Source organism: Berghia stephanieae, chromosome 3, assembly GCF_034508935.2.
Source record: "Berghia stephanieae isolate SIO BIC M18660-M18661 chromosome 3, UCSD_Bste_1.3, whole genome shotgun sequence".
Lineage (NCBI taxonomy): Eukaryota > Metazoa > Mollusca > Gastropoda > Nudibranchia > Aeolidiidae > Berghia > Berghia stephanieae.
This window is the reverse complement of record NC_088362.1, coordinates 57690584-57711132: the sequence shown is the minus strand read 5'-3', so window position 1 is coordinate 57711132 and position 20549 is coordinate 57690584. Positions and strand designations below refer to the sequence as shown.

Here is a 20549-nt window from a genome sequence, read left to right as displayed (position 1 = left end):
CAAAATATATTTTTTTTTAAATTTAAAAACATTTGTTTACTCTTTATTTGTAGGGTTGGCATAGTAATCACTGCGTTATACCAAAATAATGTAACAGGAAGTCGCATGTTTTGAGACAGTTATTTCTAGAACTGATCATAATTTGATGTCCAGTGGAGGTGGAAGGATTTTTATATTACTTAATCTCGCTGTTCATAATATTAATTGCCCACATAATAATTCAATAAAGGTAACATTCTATTTTAGGGCTTCCATTTTTAGCAGTACAAATAATCCACTTTGTCCACTGATTTTAAGATTTGAATTTGAAAAAAGAAAAGAGCAGTCTTTAGTCTTCTTAGTCTTAATCTTTAACTTAATCATAATCTTCTGTTGTCAGTGAGTGGTCCACGTTTTAAACAATCGCTAATGAGTGTATCGCAAAGTCAAGAGTTACGATCGAACATATATATTTTAGTTACTGTTACATTTTAACATGCTCTCATTTTCATCGTAGACTCTACTGGTACGAGTACGAGGCGTGAAGAATAAGCTAAGAATCAAGAATGGGTGTTTATCGACTTAATGATGAAATGTAATTATTTGCAGGTCTGATAACCCAAATTGCTATGGGCTCATCATTGTTGTAATTGTAATGGATATACTGTATACTCTCAAACAATTACAACTGTTTAAACAGGCCCATAATTTTGTTCAGTTATCAGACCTGCAAATAAATGTGTTTCTGAGATATTTCATAGAATTGGTTTGATATAAACAAATTTCACTTGCCAAGAGGAATTTCATCCTGATTGATAAGGACTATGGTATTGCCCAATCTTGTAACCCTGTTACTTCTATCGGCCATGTAAAGTAAAGTAAAGACAATTCATATCCTCTGTTTTAATTTCATTTAAAAGCATTTCCCTTTTTGTAACATTACTTTTCAAACTAAAGGGATTTCATAGGCGTTGTGTTCCATCAGTCATAGCTATGTGAAATAAAGTCTTACAAATACAACTGTCATGAGTGCTAACAAGAATGTCAATAATTGTATGGTGAAGAAATCCATAATGGATGGAAAGGTCACTTTTTCTATGTCTTCAATTATCTTGAGAGATAACCGTTTTGAGAATATAGGTATTCAAATTTCTTCTACCAAATAAAAAAAAAAAAAGAACAAATGAGGAATTTTCTTTTAAATTCCAGCTATTTACTTATTTATTTATTTATTTATTTTATAAAAATAATTTCAGAGCCACCAAATTCCAGAAAATAAAATCAACAATCATGGTTAAGATTCACATCAAGAGAGGAGATGACAGCCAATTTATGTATGAATCTACCATAGACACGGATATGGGAGATATCTTAAAAGATTGTGCTACTATTTACAATGGCAGACTTAAAGTAGAAAGAATATGCGGAGGTAAGGCATATAACCCTTTTGCAAACTAATTAGGACAGCAGAGCTTTTACTTATAATTGGATTGGTTTAAAAGGCACAAGCTGGGAATCATTTGGGTTTGTGTTAGTTTTTAAGGTTTTCTATGTTCCTCCTGTGCTCATTTGAGCACTTAACATGAATGTGTTAATTTGAACAACATCCATTCATAGCGACCAACTTTTCAAACAGCTTAAACGGACATCCTAACAAAAAATACAGTCATTACCCAGAAAAGCAGTATGTTTGGATTATTATATAATATAATCTTGATTTTGAGTTTTTTTTTCGGATCCTTGTTCCAACTTGCTATTCAAAATAGCATAATCCCGGGACGTGTCAAGGTCATTTAATAGTAGTCTTTCAGAGCCATTAGGCTCATGCTATAGCGTGAAACAGACAATAGCAATTGCTTGCTATCCTTTGGATAGGACGCTTGTTTATCTCAAAGTACTTTTCACCAGATCTAACAGATTTAACTACCCAATCATTGCTGGGCGAACTGGGGGATCAGAAAAAATCTCGGGTTCAATCTCGGTCCCTTTATGTGTGAAGCGAGTGCTCTACCAACTGAGTTATCGGGACCCCCTCAGGATCATTTCCATACACATAAATAGTCCAATTTTCTTTCTTTAGTTTGTCTCAGATTTGTCAAATCTGGATAATCCCGATTTTATCAGGACAGTTGGCCACTATGATCCATTTTTGATGTAAGTTTCCTTCAGGCTGTCTGATTACAAGTGTGAATATGCATCAACATTTTCTTTCAAAGCCATTTGTCGACATTCAAAATAATGTTCTACGACGGATATCTCATAAAAAATGAAGCAAGTATACTGACATTGGAGAAAAGCACAGCAATGAGGATTAGGGCTATTGCAACTGTTCTTAACATAAGGGTTCCACTGAGGGTTATATTTTATAACAGCACAAAGCCATCGGCAGTGTCAGTTCAAAAAGGAAGGGTTATTTTGGCCAAATATGGAAAACAATGCCGCGAGTTGATGCAAGTATACAGTGCAGTATATACATTACAACCTGATGATTTTTGTTAATTGAAAATTATGAAAAAGCTCTTTTATAGGGATTGTCATTGTCGAATTTCCTCCCCATTAAATGGCGGGCATTCCCAATTAAATGGGTAGGAATTGGATAGGGTATATTTTTAAAATTCCACTCCCAAGGAATCGTCCCAAGTAATAATAATAATAATAATAATAATAATAATAATAATAATAATAATAATAATATTATTATTATTATTATTATTATTATTATTTTTATTATTATTATTATTATTATTATTATTATTATTATTATTATTATTATTATTATTATTATTATTATTATTATTATTATTATTATTATTATTATGATTATTATTATATAATAATAATATAATAATAATAATAATAATAATAATAATAATAATAATAATAATAATAATAATAATAATAATAATAATAATAATAAAATAAAGGTCTATGTCCATTTATCTATTGTTTTTATTTATCAGAAATGGAAGAGTTAGCCAAACATGGAGTATCTTTACCTCCCAACATGCAGGGATTAACAGATGAACAAGTGGAGGAATTGAAGTTGAAGGACGAATGGGGAGAAAAATGTCAACCCAGCGGTGGCTTCAAATTCCACAAGGACAAAATAGGCTGTAGGAATGGCCAAGGTAGATATAAGCCCCTATCCCTTTTTATGTTCGGATTTTAGGCAAATGATCATATCATATATGCAGTACTGTCAACTGTATGTAAAAAAATGTGTATTCTTACACACTTTTGTTTATTGTACACCTGTACATATTTTGGCGACGGTCGTACGTATTGTTTAATCTCTTTTGTTTGAACAATTTATTTTTAAATTTAAAAAATATACACTCTTTTAGTGTATTTAAACACTTTGATTTGTTTTATGACTTTGAAGGTCGTGCTGGGAGTTCAATATAATATTATCTGACTGGATCGTATATGTGACCCAATGTCTCAAAACGGTATTATGTCGGGATATACAAGGTGCTGGAAACTCCATTTATAGCCTCAAACATGAAACTTTGGGTTAGTTTCTGTTCATTATGGTTGAGAATAAATACTAATTCTTGTTTTGCAAAACACTCAGAGATTGTTATTTCTCATTATTTTATTTCTAAGTTTACTTTTTGGGGTTACTAATTCATCCTGACATTATACTGTTTTGAGATAATTGGTAAGATGTATGAATTCTGGAAGTTGATACTATTTATCTCGTCAGCAGGGAGTTAGCTTTTTTTCCATAAATTTAGATATATCGATTATGTTGCAAGTATGTTTTAATTGCCTATCATCAGAATTAGCATTTATTATAGTTTTTTTCAGGATTGTATGCATTTTTTTCAAAATCTTAGTCATTTTGATTATCCATTGTGCACATAAATAGCAACATTGGCTAAAAGAAAAAAAAAAAAACAAAAATACTTGAGCTTTTATATATCGCAATATCCACTAAATGTGCTCAAAGCACTTTAACCCTATAGTGTTCAGATTCTTTTTGGGGGAGTAGATAATGAGTTCCCTATATGGCCATGTCAATCATGTAGACATCCTTTGATGATATAAGCCTACCCTTTGATGTTTGCAGTCGCATTTTCGTTTTCTACGGTCACTCATGGCTAAACTCCGCCCAGAAGCGATTTCATAGGTCCGTCCATCACCAAATTTCAAACTTTTGTTCTCGTGACTTCTTAAGTTTTTTGATCGAAGAACGATTCGCTATTGAGAATCTTGACCCTTCAACGATTGGTCATTCTGACAGCCCACATGTCAACAGCTGTCAACAATGAATTGAATCATCGTTGAAACACTGGAAGACGCTCATCGCATAGTTGCGTCACAATCACCGTGTTGTTGAATACATTATCCAGGCACGGTTTGATAGGTAAAAAAGCCAAATTATGTTCTAGTTACATTTGAAACAAACAAAATCAAGAAAATCGGCCGATAAATAAAAAAGTTGCTAAAAAAAGCTAAAATAAACAAAAACAATTTTTAAAATCAAATTTATTCGTAAACCGTTGATTTTCAACCGATTTTTCTGAAACAAGGACCAATGTTCTTTTTTTTTCAAGCTGATTTCAGCAATGTGACTTTCAAATTCCTCAGAATTATATTTTTTACTTTTAGATTTTAGCTTTTATGCCTACTCAAAAATGTGTTATATTCCTTGCATAATAATAGCGTAATACATGGACAGCGAGAAGCGGCTTCGTTTTGGCCAGATAGCCTGTGATTGGTCGAAGACTTTGAGACGCTTGATTCACAGAATGGACGGTGGCAGTAGATCAAAGAGGTGTAACAAATTTATTTACCAACTATTTTTCTTAGTGCTAAAATTACAAAGTAATAATTCCACATCAGAAAAAATAACTCTGAAGTTTCCGATCCGAAAGCGAGTGTCATACCACAAGACCTTATAGCCGCTAGGGTTGACAGCACTGCATGCATCCAATATATTCTTTTCATGCAGGAACTAGAAATTGAATTGAAATAGATACTCATCCATTTTTCAATTTGCAGCACTGGGTCATTTCGTCTCTTTCAAGGAATGAACATTAAATTCACATTTCCCTTTACAATGATGTTCGAACCACAAGGCCAGGGAGTGAGAGTTTATCCTGACTTCTGGAGCATTATGTGGACTAATAATTGCTTTCTACCCTTTGGATAGGATTTCTCCCCATGGTCTGACAAATCCAATAATCACTGCCAAGTGGGCAAACGAGTAGAGAAAAATAAATTTCTCCACTTAACCTTAGATCGAAACCTGACAACTTAAATGCAATTTCCAAACAAGTAGTCTATCTTTTGTTAAAACTCAGATGAAAATTATTTACATATATATATTTTAACTTGAGGAGTTTTACTGAACCTGGGGGTCCTGATAGCTTTGTTGGTAGAGCACTTTTTTCACACGCAAGGGGACAGAGTTCTATCCTGTGTGAAGACAAGTTATTTTTTCTGTCCACTCAGCAGTGATTGGGTAGTTGGTTTTGTTAGATCTGATGGAAAGGACTTTGCAATGTACTGGCATCATATCCAAAGGGTAGCATGTAATTGATGTTGTCTGTTTGATACTAGAGGAAATGGGATAAATTCTGGCCCCCACAGACTCCATGACTCTGAGGGACTGCTTTTTACTGAATTGTCTCACCAATATATGAAACACATTTGCTTGAAATAACAACAATCATACTTTCTTGAAGAATTGAATAATTTGTGCTATTTTCATGTATATCTCAATCAGCACCAACTGAGAAGATGGCAGAAGTTCTTACAAAAACAATCAAAGAGGCTAAAGACATGATATCAAAGGTGAGACCATGAGATGTTTTCTTTTGGAATTGGACGTTATGTATTTCATAATATTTCTAACACCGTTTTGTGCATTAAACATATGTATGATCCATCAGCCTTACTGATCACAGCCCCATCATTTTTATAGTTCTGTTGTCTCTGATAAACGGTTCCTATAGCTCAGTTGGTAGAGCACTCGCTTCCTACTCAAAGGGACCAATATCCATCCCGGGTGCAGTCAAGATTTTTTCTGATGCCCCTGTTCACCCAGCAGTGAATGGGTAGCTGAGTCTGTTAGATTTGGCAGAAAGTACTTTGCGATAGACTAGTGTCCTACCCAAAGGATAGCAAGCAATTGTATTAGTGTCCTATCCAAAGGATAGGATAGCAAGCAATTGTTGTCTATCATGCTATAGAAACCAGGATAAACTCCGGCTCCATTTTTGTATCTAAGGTCCTACTGCTTGGATTTTCACTTGGCTACGATTATGGTGTCCTTATAAACAGAATTGTTTCTTTATTATTATTTCTTCTAATATTCTATTAGAGTTTGGGTAATTTGTCTAAGACTACGTTTTAAACCTTCCTTTTCATCTTTATTCAATTCAAATCCTGTCTGTGCCATCTGGTGCTTAAGGCAGTAGCAAGGGAATGCCAATGTTCTCGGTCTAACTCTGCATGGGTCTGGGAAAAGGCTCTTTATTTACATTCTCTCATCCTACTCAGGTGTAGGTTGATTACCTGGGTGGGCTCTAACGGCATTGTCTCTGTCGAAAATAGATTGTACTATTATTGCTTGAACGGCATCATGTCTTATCCTACATGTTAAATGTTGCTGTTGGCTAGTGATCCCTTGTAAAGCGCTTTGAGCTCATTAAGTGGATATTGTGCTATATAAATGCATGCTCGAGTTTTTAAAAATGTATATCAGTACATGTTCCTCTATATTATTCATGTGGCTTTGTGATCTATTGGTATGACACTTGAGTTCTAATCCCACTGTGGATGTTCAAAGTTGAAATCTTTGAAAAGGCTCTTTACTCCAATTCTCTCACCATACTCAGGTGTAGAATGAGTACCTGGCTAGCAATAACTTTGTCTCTGTCAAAAAGAAAAATTTTAATGAGGCATTAAAGGTGATATGTCTGTTTCACATCTTAAGTGTTATTGTTGGCTTTAAAGTACTTTGAGCACACATTAATTAGTTTTTGCTCAAGGTTGCAGTCACTTTTTTTTTTAGTTAAAGAATCTTTGAATAATTTTCATTTCTCAGAAAAAAGTGACGGCTGATGAAATGGTGACACAGAAAACAGTTCAAGAAGCCTTAGACATTCTACGAGGGGCTGTGACTATCGTCTATCCCATGGGCCTTCCTCCTCATGAACCAATCAAACAAGAGTTTGACAATACGGAGGACTTGGCTGGTAAACAGGTCTGTTGTTTTCAAAAAAAATTTTTTCTAGAGAATATTGAAGCCCTAAATTGGAGAAAAGTCACTTGGAAGGATAAATATTTGAAGATCTGGGTGTGATAAAGTGCTAAACAAAGGATGTCTGAAAAAGTGTATATGAAACATTGTCACACATGCAGAGAGAACATTACTGGTACATGAAAAATAAAACATCCCCAAAAAATCAACGTGCCCAAAGTCAAGGCAGGTTGATTTTTTTTTGGGGGGGGGGGAAGGGTTTTTTTTTCTGGTATTTACTCTCTACCTTGTCTAGCACTGTTTCATACACACTTTTCATATTTTTTCTCTTACTCCAGTGCCTGCTCTCTAATTTGTCACTAAACAAAGGAGGGAAAAATCAACATTCCTAGATTGAGGATTGAGCCCCTGACCTTTGGATTGCCGGTCAGATGTGGGATCCTGGCAATCAAAGAGTTTGACATTCGATTCCCAATCAAAAAGGGCTGATTATTTTAGATTATTTTCAATCTTGAACTTTTTAAAAATATGTGTCAAACATGAATTTTTAGATATTGATCTGTTTTTAGATATCCTAAATCTTTTTTTTTTTAGATTCATTTGGATGTTTTGTTTAATCTTTTCAATTGCTTTTAAAAATTATAGATTCCAAGTATTATTCAACTTCACTTAATTCTTCCTTATCCGAACCAGACTTCGCTTGATTCAACTATCTTCTTATATTTAGGTCAACCCTTTATGATTTTGACATTTCAAACATTGACTGTTGAGGAGCTTTTTTTTTCCTTCCTGCTATTGTTGCTGTTTCTTTAGATATGAATATAATTTGAGTCTGTCACAAGTGATGTTTATCTTCTTAATAATCATCATCACCATCATCTTTGTCATCATCAACATCATCATCATCGTCGTATCATCATCATCATCACCATCATCATCATCATCTTTGTCATCATCAACATCATCATCGTCATAATCGTCATCATCATAATCGTCATCATCATCACCATCATAATCGTCATCATCATCATCATCATCGTCGTATCATCAGCATCATCATAATCGTCATCATCATCACCATCATCATCATCATCATCATTTTTGTCATCATCAACATTATCTTTGTCATCATCATCATCATCACCATCATCATCATCATTAATCCAATCCAATCAAGTAGGTCTCACCTTCGATATTGAAGACAAAACATATCATTTTCGTGGTGTGGGATGGTATCAGGTTATGGCTCTATATCACAAGAATTATGTCCTCCTCCTCCTCCTTATCATCATTATAGTTGATATTTATTCTAACCCTCTCAATTCATACAGGCATCGTTGGAAGTAATTGACATTGACATGGCATCGTTGTGGTGGGCAGGTAAAGAACTTTTGCCAAACAAAAAACTTGGGGATTTCGTCGGCAAGAACGAGAAGACAAAAATTGTAGCTAAAATTCAAAAGGTTTGCAAATAACTTTAAAATGCTTTATCAATAAATTATGGCAAATAAAGCTATTGTGCAGCTATGTGGTCTTGTAGTATACTTACCTTCAGATAGGAAGGCCCAGGGTTTGAGTCCTGCTCTGAGTGGTGAATGGTTGAGAACTTGGAAAATGCTTTTTATTCACATTCTCTCACCATACTCAGGTGTAAAATGAGTACATGGCTGATTTCAGAAGTGTACCTGTCCAAAAAAAAAGTCATAAAAAAGTAAAATTGCCAAACAGGCGGCATGTCTCATCCTACATGTCAATTGTTGCTTTTGGCTGGTGACCTTTGTAAAACACTTTGAGCACGTTTAGTGGATATTGCGCTATATAAAAGCTCAATTTTTTTTTTTTTTTTTTGTTAAATTTTCTCTGAAAATCTATTTTTGTTTATTAAATTGAAGCTTTCGTTCAATTTCATATTGTTATTCATTTATTCTATTTCTGTAAATCAGAGAGGTCAAGGGGCCCCAGCCAGAGAGCCAGTGGTCAGCCAGGAAGACCAGAAAAACATGATGGCATATTACTACAAGAAACAGGAAGAGTTCAAGGTAGGAAGCCTCATTTGAATTCAGACTAAAGACTCTTTTCAGGGATGAGCTGAGTGCTGAAGCCTCCCATCCCCTCTGTGATTCAATCTAGGATTTAAACCAGTTCCCCTGCTTATGAGCCGAGTGCTCTCGCCTCCCATCCCCTACCTGATTGAAAATCTATGTTTTAAACCAGTTCCTCTGCTTATAAGCTGAGTGTTCTAGCCTCCCATCCCATAACTTTGCTTCAATCTAATATTTAAACCTGTCCCTCTCCTTATGAGCTGAGTGCTCTAGAACTCCTTATTATTGAGAGAAAAATAAAGTGAGTATATGCGACTCATATTAAAGGGGACTTGTGTTGTCCCCTTCCTTTAACACAAGTCAAATTTACTCACTTTATTTTTCTCTCCATCTTATTGGCTCATTCAGGCACCTCTAGCTTTTGGTTGAACTCCTTATTATGCTTTGTCCACTCCATGTTTCATTTTTATTTGCGGCTATGCGGCCTTTTGGTATGGCACCTGCTTCTGGATCAGAAGATCCAGGGTTCTAGCTTCGTTCAGTGCATAGTTGAGTCCTTGGAAAAGGGTCTTTACTCACATTCTCTCACCTTACTAGGTGTAAAATGAGTACCTGACCATACATAGCATTGTCTCTGTCGGAAAAAACATTGTTATATCGCCTAAAAGGCGTCATGTCTCGTTCTACATGTTACCTGTTGCTATTGGTCAGGGACCCGTTGTAAAGGCTTTGAATACGTTTAGTGGATATTGTGCTATATAAAATCTTAAGTTTTTTATTTAAAAATTTATTTTTAAAAATCAGAAACTGGAAAAGGAATCTGAGGACGCTTATTTAGACTCTGCCTGGGCCGACAGTAACCAGCTCAAAAGACAGTTTCAAGGACTCTCCGACGTTAAATGGGGCCCCAGATGATTCCAGTCTCCCATTGGTGGATGCTGTACAAAATTCTGAAAAATTGTGGAGCGGGGGGTTATATTAATAATGAAGAGAAATATAGGATATAGAGGAGTGCCAGATGAAAACAGAATAAAAATATTATCATGGTGTCAGCTGAACTCGATTCAATTAATATGGCACACTTCACCTGGCTCAGAGAGAGAGAGAGAGAGAACGAGAGAGAGAGAGAGAGGCTAGCAGCCGCACTAGCCATTGAGCTATTTAGCCATACTAGAAAATATGGCTTTCAAACTTGGCACCCTCTCTACCCTATATTTCTCATCATTACGTTGTGCAAATGAAGTTGTGTTTGATAGATAGGTTAGAAAGGTTATTACTTTCAAATTGATCGTATTTATAATTTATTTGTCTCTTTAATAATGTCTGTATGCAATTATAATTTTAATGTGTATGTTGTAGACGAATTCCTTGCCTTTGTTCAGCTAGAGAGGGATGTGTTTGAAGATGAATAAGGGATGTGAAAAGACAAAAGATCTGCTATTGATGAATGTGCATGGGATTGTAAATTGATATTATATTTTTTACTCAATGCGTTTCCATATAAAATTATCATATCATTCATTGATTAAGATTTTTAAAACAAATCTTATAAAGCATTGTACTGTGACCCGCAAGGGACCAGGTTTGAGCCCCGCTTCAGGCATTTTCATTTTTTTCCCCTTGGGCAAGATTATTAACCCCCAATTTTCTCACTTTGGACATCATAGATGATTCTTGTTGACATCAGATGCTTGACTCTTGGATTATCTACATTCTTTCATGGAATGCCGAGGCGACAGCATCTCATGATGTCGAGCAGAAGGCTGCAATTTTAATTTTATTTTATAGGAGGTTAAAACCATGTCTTCTCGTGTCTACATGAGTAAATTGAGCGGTATAGCAATGACATCTATCATGAATTTAATAGTCAGTACTCGTCATTAGTCCTAATAGTGAAGTTTGGGATATGGAAAAGTTTCAGTGTACATCCAGTTAACACTGAACTCAAGCGCGGTGATTGTATGAATAGTGATAAAAATAAAATAGTTTTAGCTATTTAAATTTTTTGTTTTTCTACTGAACTCTTGTCAGAAAACTCCTTCAAATATAGACAAGTGTCCTATCTGTCTGTATCATGCTATAAACCGTCTGCAGGGAGAAGGAGTAGGGGTCAGATGTCTTGAAAGAGCTGCTTTCACCTATCTGTGTTCTAAATGAAATTTTACATTATAATATCACGAAATGTACCATTTCACCATTTCCCACCCGTATTCATTATTAATCCATATAGACCTGCTGAAATAAATATTTTTGACAAAAACAAATGTTCGCTGTTTTTGTTGGTTCTTAAAAATGTTTTTCTTTTATTCAATGTTGACACATTCTGGCATGTCTAAATAAAAAAAAAAATAATAAAGATAACACATCAGGTTTTAAAATCAAAGCTCGTATCATGACATAATTCATAGATCACATTCAACCTTGATAGAGATGGGAACACTTAAAGCCTGGAACAATCAACACACGGTCATACCTAAACAACGTATTTGGTGAATAAAAGCTGACAAAAAAAAAAATAATTCAATAATAAATAAAGATAAATTACAACTTTACCCATTACTCTGTAATACCAAATAGACACGCCATCCCCCCCCCCCCCCCCATCTATTTTAAAAAAGAATTTTAGCACACCCCCCCCCCCCCCCCCCAAGCCTTTTATGCAGCCCCCTCTCTAATAAATTTCAGCTCATGAAATGTACAAGTGAAAATTCACCAAAAGGGAAAATAAAGCAATAAAAAGAAAAGTATATTTGATTGAAAGAAGACCATTTTATACATCACATTTTGCCTTGTCAAAATTTAAAAAATGCCCAAAATGCCATCCTCCCCCCCCCCCCTCTTAGGATTGGTCAAATTGTCTCCCACCTTTTCTTTGGTGCTTCAATTGTAATTCCAGAACTTTTTACTATTCCATTTTCTTCCTTTTTAATGGCCCTCTTGTGACCCTAATATATTGCAAGCGCCGTAATACCTTTAAAAAATTGCGTACCCCTCCCCCCCTTTCTATTGCGCTTTAGCCAAAATACCCCCCCCCCTCTCATTCACCCCTCCTATTTGATACACTAGAGTATGGTAACAAAAAATTGGTAAAGTTTATTTTTCATCCTGACGGTTTAAATTAAAAATAACAAAACAAAACAAGAAACAACAAAATAACATTATCTTGACTAGTTTTTGTAAATTTGATTCTATCTAATGGCATGGAACTGAATTTGTGAATATCAAGCCAAACATTAAATGGTAGAATTTCTCTGCCTTACTCTGGAAAGACAAGTATTTAAAAATTTGGCCAGAAAACTTGTCCTTCAAGTATTGATCTATTTAAATGACCTTCATTTTGGTAAAAACTCTCAAAACTGGAACTTCGCGAAGTCCCAGGTTGAGAGTTCTTGCCAAGATGATGTTCATTGAAATTAATCGATATTTCAAGAACAAGTTTTCTGGCTAAATTTTTCAATATGTGTAGTTCCAGAGTACGACAGTTAACTGGTTAATTAATAAGTTAGCAAAGCAAATGGCTCTCTCTCTAGTCAGCTGATCCTGCGTAGGACGTTGCTTCCTGAACTTTCTTGCGAAACAGATTACGATTTTCCGCCAGTCTACTTGCTTGAGTTGCTGTCATTCCCAGCCATTCACATGGCTATCTGTGAAATATTAAGTCCTCAGTGGTTTGTTGATGAAATCATCGAAATTGAGATTTCTTTATTTAAGGATCAGTGACCTTTAAAAAATCTCCCTATTTTAACTATTTATTGTAAAAATTTCTAGTTGCATATACATTTAGTTTTAAACTTTCTGTCCAATTAAAAAAATATTTGGGGGCATTATAGTACAGCAACAATAAGAATGAAGCATTGGGTTTTGTTTTGTTTAAACATCAGGAGGCATGATATTACGATAATTTTAAGATTGCAGATTTGGTTTGCTTGAAATACAGTATTCAGAAACAAATCACAAACAGACAAAATTAATATAGTAGATGATAAATTGTCTTAAATATTCACATTCAGATCACAAGAAAAAGTTGAACGACTAAGTAGGGACATCAGATGAATGTGGAGTTTTAAACTAAAAATAATAATTAAAAAGAAAGTTACAGTCATTGGAGACAGAACTATAATAACAACTCCTTCCCCCCCCCCCCCAAAAAAAACAAAAAAAACAAAAACAAAGAAACAAAAAACGCCCAAAAAACAAACAAACAAAAACAAAACCTATATAGTTAAGAAATCCACGTTGAAAAATCTACTTCTCCAACGAAAGGGAAATCAAGTGATTTGACGCTTGCATCAACTTATATCAAGAAGGGAGCTATTTTTTAAATATGATATGATCATGACATTATTTTTATCGTAAAGTATTACTATTACTAATTATGCTTACAAAAGTATGACAAACAGTTTACATAGCATTACCTTGCATCCTGGAATTGAAAATTCTCAAGCATTCCATTCATTACATACAACATTCATCCATAACGATTCAAGTTCACAATAATACATTTATGATACAGGTAAAAGAAATATTAATTAATAATATTAACATGATTGGCAATTTAACATAACATACAACGTAATTGGCAATTAAACATAGTATATATAACATGAACCACATACAAAAGTCCATCAAAACTGGAGCTGTAGAAAAGAAAAAAAAAACACGTACCAAAAATAATTTGCTTGTGTGTAAGTTGAATTAAAAAAAAAAACACGGTTGAAGGCTTTTCACAACCTAGTTGGATTGTTTATAATAAGTATTCACTTCATATGGTTTACCATAACGTCGAGGCAAGCCCGTTTATTACAACCTGCTGAATGTGCACAAGTCAAGTCAAAGCTGCTAGAAGCTGTGGACTGGAAAAAGTAACGACCAAAAATTAATATAACAGGTTTAAAAATAAACAAAATCTCAAACATGGAACGTTTCGTGCTCATAACCCTTCTTCAGCCAATAATAAAAACATTAATACATTACTTAAAATTCAGGCTGAATTTTACATGACGTAATAATATTTTTATCGATTTTTGTTATTGGCCGAAAATGGTTTTGAGCCCGAAATGTTCCGTGTTTGGAATTTTGTTCTTTAATCTGTCCTAGCAGTTTTTCGCAGCCGGCCGCAAATTTCATCCATGACCGCAAAAAGCCGCAAATTTTTATTTGGCCGCAAATTTTTATTTGGCCGCAAAAAGACGCAATTTTCGCCGTTTTTAGGTTAAATTGATAATTTTTTGTTAAAAAAACAAAACAAAAGCTATAAAAAATTGTGAAAAGACGGCGACTTTCAATGCTGGCATCCAAAATTGGCACTAAATAACGGATAAACATGTCTATTTTTTACTTACTTACTATGACTATTATTATTATTATAATATTATTTCAAACCATTCAAAATGTAAATAAATTCATGTTGACATGTTGTGACATCAATATTCTACAAAATGCCCTTGTTGTGTTAATTTTTTACCGTACATGTTGTTTTAATTGTTTAATTTTTTTAAAACTAGCGGCAAATTTTGCTATTTTGATGGAAAATTTTACCATTTTTTATGGCAAATTTTGGCGTTTGAAATGGCAAAAAACCGCGGGGACAGTTTAATAAAACAAACCCTGTTATGTTCACTTTTGTTCATTATTTTTTTAATGTGCACAACACTCTCATTTTATTGCTCAAAATCAAGCCGTAAACGTAATGTTCTCAAGCCATCTATCTACAGATTTTTTCACCAAGCCGAGCACTTTATCTGACATATTGAGCAACAATTAGTTGGGCATTGCATGCTTACAACATTTAACATTTATTTTTGGTAGAAAGCAGAAATGTTACTTGAATAGGTTGTTCTCAACAGATAGGTAAAGAAAAAAAGGTGATTCTCAGTCGTTTTCATTTTTCAATATTATTGTCTAGTAGTGCCAAAAGTTAACTGGGGTTGTAGAAATTTCCCACATGACAATTAGATCATTTTTGTTGCAAAATTGTTGAATTTCAGAGATTAAAGTTGTAAATTTTGCAAACTTTAGGGACAGAGAACATATTTTTTATTGTACATCGTTCTTTTGTAAAAAATTGTAGATAAAAATGTCACAAAGGTATTTGGAATTGGAACGAAATACAGCATCACAACATCTATGGCAGTTAAACACATAGAAAGATGTAAAAATAATTACATTATGAATATAAAATGTATCAAGCAGAGGAATTTTATTCATACATAAAAAAAAGTTTTTATTAAACACCCCCCTCCCTCCCTCCATCTAAACTTATTTAAGCTAAAAATAGAAATACACATTTTTAAAAAACCCATCGTCATATTTTAATAAGATTTTGAGGCAAGAAGTAGGCAATTTTTTAAGTATCGAATATTTAAGACATTAAAAAAATCAAAATGACACCCATTTAAAAATTCCTACAAAATTTCTTGGTTGACGCCGGTCAAATAATGGTGCGGAATAATTTCTAGCTCCACCCATTACCTGCAATCTTTTCCATTTCTCCCATCGTTCTGATTTCCCCATAGCCTTGGCTTTCGGTCTTTAAAGATTTAGAATTTGCTAAAATTCAAGCTAAGGTTGTCCAAATGTAAGTACAGAAAGAATCGTTTGTATATGTGCAAAATAATTTAGTTTTAGTCACTTTAAACATATGATGCTTGGTGATGCTTGGTGAAGCTTGCTCAACGGAATGTCCATTCAAGTTCTCTAATGAGAGAGGTTGCCTTTAATTTTAAATTATTTTCAAAGATGGCGGGGATATCAAACTTGTCTGTAGCTGGTTCAGCAATTTTCTTTTCTTTCTTTTTAAAAAAAAATATTTTTATCATAGACGTGTGGTCCAAGGTAGAGAACTCCTTCTTCCATTGTGAAAAGTGAAAATTTTCTGGTTAATTTTCTCAGGTACGCAAACTTTCACAAATATTTATGTATACTTCAAGTCATTTTTAAAATGAGTTTCCTCTAAAACTGGAAACAGAGACATTAAGCAATTAACTGCCATACTCTGGAAAGACATGTGTTTAAAAATTTGTCAAGAAAGTTCGTCCTCCAAATATCAATCGATTTAAACCCTCAAACCCTGCGTTTCCTTGAAGACCTCACGAAGTCTCGGGTTTGAGAGTTTTTGCCAAGGTGAGGGTTATTTATATAAATTGATATTTGAAGGACGAGTTTTCTAGCCAAATTTTTAAACACATGTCTTTCCAATTACGGCAGTTAAATGGTTTTAAAAGATTTCATATAGGTTAACAAAATTATTTTAAAAGGATGGGCATATTTGGTGGCATAAAAATCAACATTTTACAAAAGCTCCCGTTACATCAAAATATTGCTACAATTACATTTATCTCAACAGATGGCAGATTTGTGAGTAATATGTGACAATATATGGAAACAGTACACACGTATCAAGAAACATAAATTGGGATTTTTGTTTATTATCAATATAATTATAATGTTTACTCTTTATTTGAAGTTTCTATTTAAAATTTGATTTCTGAGAAATCACTACTTTCACAAGAAATAAAGGAAAATCAGGAACTAGGGAAAACCATTTTAAGAAGAACTTTTCATCATCTATCGAACATATTAGTGATCAGATGTTTCAGCAGACGTAAAGCTGCAATATAGAAGAATGCATCAGTGTTAAAATCTAAATTGCCAAAATTAACCTTTGAGATTACCTGCATCAAAATCTGTTTTAGTGAGATGTGCCCGGTTTTGCCATGTGTTAACTGAATTGTAAAATTATATCATATCATAATGGTATTTACTTTTTCCATGCAGATATGTGCTTGTGACTTTCTTAGTGGATAAAATTAAAAGAGAACATGCACAATGATGTGTGTAACAGTTTACAAACGTTACTTAATAGAATTAATTTTTTTAAAAAATCTTTGCTGTTCATATAAATTTTTAAAAATGATCAAACTTTCTAAAGTAACTTTTGCGAAAAGTTATTGTAGTTCCAAGCTTCATCTACTGTTGTACAGTTTGTAGTTCTTTCATTTTCCTGTGTCTGAAACGCTTAGTGCAGTATATGCCAAATGTTTACTTTGGACAGTAGAACGGTGTTTGTTTTTGTTTTTGTTTTTAAGGGTTTTACGGCGCTTGCAACACATTTAGGTTATATCAGCGCCAGTAAAAAGGAAGAAAATGGTATAGTAAAAAGTTCTAGAATTACAATTAAAGCACCCAAGAAAAAGTAAGACAAAGGGGAACTGAGAACAAATAGGGATCAGATGTAGATTCCAAGAGCATACCACCAATGTACTTAGTTTGAAATCACCTACAAGTCTCATCCAGACACAAGCATAAAATCCAACAAAGAGGAACACACTCAAATGCTTACATTATACATTCAAAATAAAAATAATAATACATAACAGAGAGATGATTTACAAGGAAAAAAATATCATCTCCCAAAACAATAACTATGCATTTGACTATTTCCATCCCAGCTAGGATCCCGCCAGTGCCAGGACAAAACCAAGTAATCTCATTCCAAGACAAAGACAGAAAGCATGTTGGAAAACAGATATAACGGGATAGAAGACAGTGTGTACCTCCCTGCCCACTATGGGAGGTCAGGATCCCCACCCAGAGAACGGTGTTTCAAATAATCAGAACTAAAAGAGAAGCAGATGATTGGCTTACGCTTAAACTATAATTTTTTTTACTTAAGTCAAAGTGATACTAAGCTGTGGACTGTGATAAGTAATAAATAAAAATGAATATAACAGCTTCAAAAAAGGACAAATTATCAAACACGGAACGTTTCGGACTCAAAACCCTTCTTCATCTAACAACAAAAAACAATAAAAACATAAATTCATCACTAAAAAGTAGATCGACGACTATATATTTCGTACGAAGCTGTTATATTCATTTTTGTTTATGAAATTTTTTACTTGTCAAGAAGTGACTATTAGTACCAAATCGTTTTCTTAAGCCAAATACTTGTCACCTCACTTATCAAATTGGAAATATGAGATGGGGCATTTTATGGTTCTAATCTGAAGAAGAGAAAAAAAGCAAAACAAAACAAAAACAAAAACAAACATTATCATTACATTAGTATGGTATTTCGAACATCATTTGCCACGGGGTCATCTATTGTGATGACATACAATAATATAATAAAGTAACATTAAAGCTTTCAAATAATATATTATAGAATACAATTGGGCATTGGTAATTTTACATGGACATACATTGTAATAATACACATTGAAATTCAACATAGATGACTTGATATACTCAGAGGTAGCTGATTCATCGCCTGTATAAAATCATAGCAAAAGAATGTACATAAAGAAAAAAAACAAAGAGACGTTTAATGAATGATGATGTTTTACTCTTGTTATCCTTTTTCTACAACATACCTTCTACCAATCCATGTTGAGCAGGAGTTTTTTTCCCCTCTATGTGTTTAAAATTACAACATTAATAAGTCACATTGATGTTTGGGAAATATAAAAAAAATACATTCATTTACAGGCCAAAAAAAAGATGATTAATTTAGACTTGGCTTTGTCAGCATAAGCAGGAATAATAAACAACAAGCGCCTAAGGATTTTTTGTTTTTAATGGGCAAATTGATGGAGGAATTTTGATGAAATTAAATAAAAGAAATTCAAGATAAGAATTGAAATACATTTACTTTGATATTTAATGAACTACCGACATTTAAACTGAAGAAGAGGAAAGAAAAAGTTTTTAAAAAAAACAACGTTTAACCGTGTTTGCAACATTACTTCTAGGTTATGGTATTACTGGATAATGAAGAAGAGGAAGATATAAGACCTTGCTTCCAAGCAAGGCAATGCTTTGTAATCCTTTATTTCCCTTTGATTTTCAGATTTTGTTTAATGCAAAATAATTCAAGGACAGATGAGATGGATATACGGTCCAAAAAATAGAAAAGAAAGATTTTCCCTCTTTTGAAAAATTATACTTTTATTCAAATAAAATGACCTTTGAAAAGCAAAGGGAAAAGGAGATATGAAGAAATCTCATTGCTTTCTAAGACAGTCGTCACATAATAGTAGTCACTTTATAAAGAGTCACAATGTACCTGGAGCCAGAGTTTGTGTTGGTTTCTGCAGCATTGAACGAGCAGAAACAATTGCCTACTACCATTTTACAGGATGCTAAGTTATCACAGAGTTCTTTCTACCAGATCGAATGGACTCAGTGACCCAATCATTACCGAGCGGACTTTAAAAATCTCAACTGAATCTGGAATCGACATAGGTTCTTTTGGTTGTCAAGTGAAAACTCTACCAACTGGGTTATTAAGACCCTCCAATCACAATGCAATTATATGTATTTATGAATTTTTATATAAAGCTCTCGCAAACATATGTTATAATTGGTCCCTTTACAGGACACTTGGGCTATCTCACATTAGTAAAAAAAAGAGTCTCAATAGTTACTAGGATGTCATACATCTCTGTATTCAAACTACTTTTATTTAAAGATCATTCACTTTTAACACACACACATACATATATATATATATATATATATATATATAATATATATATATATATATATATATATATATATATATATATATATATATATATATATATATATATATATATATATATATATATATAGTTTTGAGAAATAATGGTTTAGACTTTGTTTTTCAACCCATCATGTACTTGAAGAAAGGAGTTCTCTTCTGTTCAAAGTAAAGACATTAACTAACTGTAGATACAATAAAAACTAGTTAAACTGCCTGTTATATTTTGGCTGGGACCTTTACAAGTTGGCGGTGTGACCTATATACAGATTTATGGATTTAATTGAGATTTGCTTTTGTTGTTGTGGTTTTGTGATTTAATCAATGAAATGCAACACACACACACACACACACACACACACACACACACACACACAGACACACACACAAAGATTGGCTTTTATCACCCCTCTCCGCATCCTTCCTCATTTACACAAAATGTAGACATCTTCAATAATAAACCATCTCTCACCAAGTTTATTTTAACAAAGACACAAAAATGTCTGCCATTTTGATGATGAAAGTAAAACATAGCATAGTAATTTGGCATATCAGAATGTCAGAACAAAAAACCTTTAACAGAAACAGTTTGAATAAATAAATGTCATAAATACACCTCACATCTATATACAATTAGTAATGTGTAAATAATGTCAATTCCAGTCATCATAAAACTGTTATATAAACGGATGACATTGTCAAAATGAAAAAGAAATTAAGAATGAATTAAATAAAAATGAAAAACATTGATAAAAAAAATAAAAAAATATAAAAAGCAACAAATCAAAAACAT

The 20549-nt window shown here is 33.3% G+C and overlaps 1 protein-coding gene across 1 annotated transcript; it reads left to right on the top strand.

Moving 5' to 3' along the window:
• The first annotated feature begins 51 nt into the window (after positions 1–51).
• LOC144968070 (cilia- and flagella-associated protein 298-like) lies at positions 52–11498 on the top strand. Its single transcript, XM_078906047.1, has 8 exons — positions 52–229; positions 1236–1408; positions 2940–3107; positions 5714–5781; positions 7037–7195; positions 8524–8655; positions 9136–9231; positions 10039–11498. The coding sequence occupies exons 2-8, from the start codon at positions 1270–1272 to the stop codon at positions 10147–10149; spliced, it is 873 nt and encodes a 290-aa protein (XP_078762173.1). The 5' UTR covers positions 52–229; positions 1236–1269; the 3' UTR covers positions 10150–11498.
• Positions 11499–20549: the final 9051 nt, after the last annotated feature.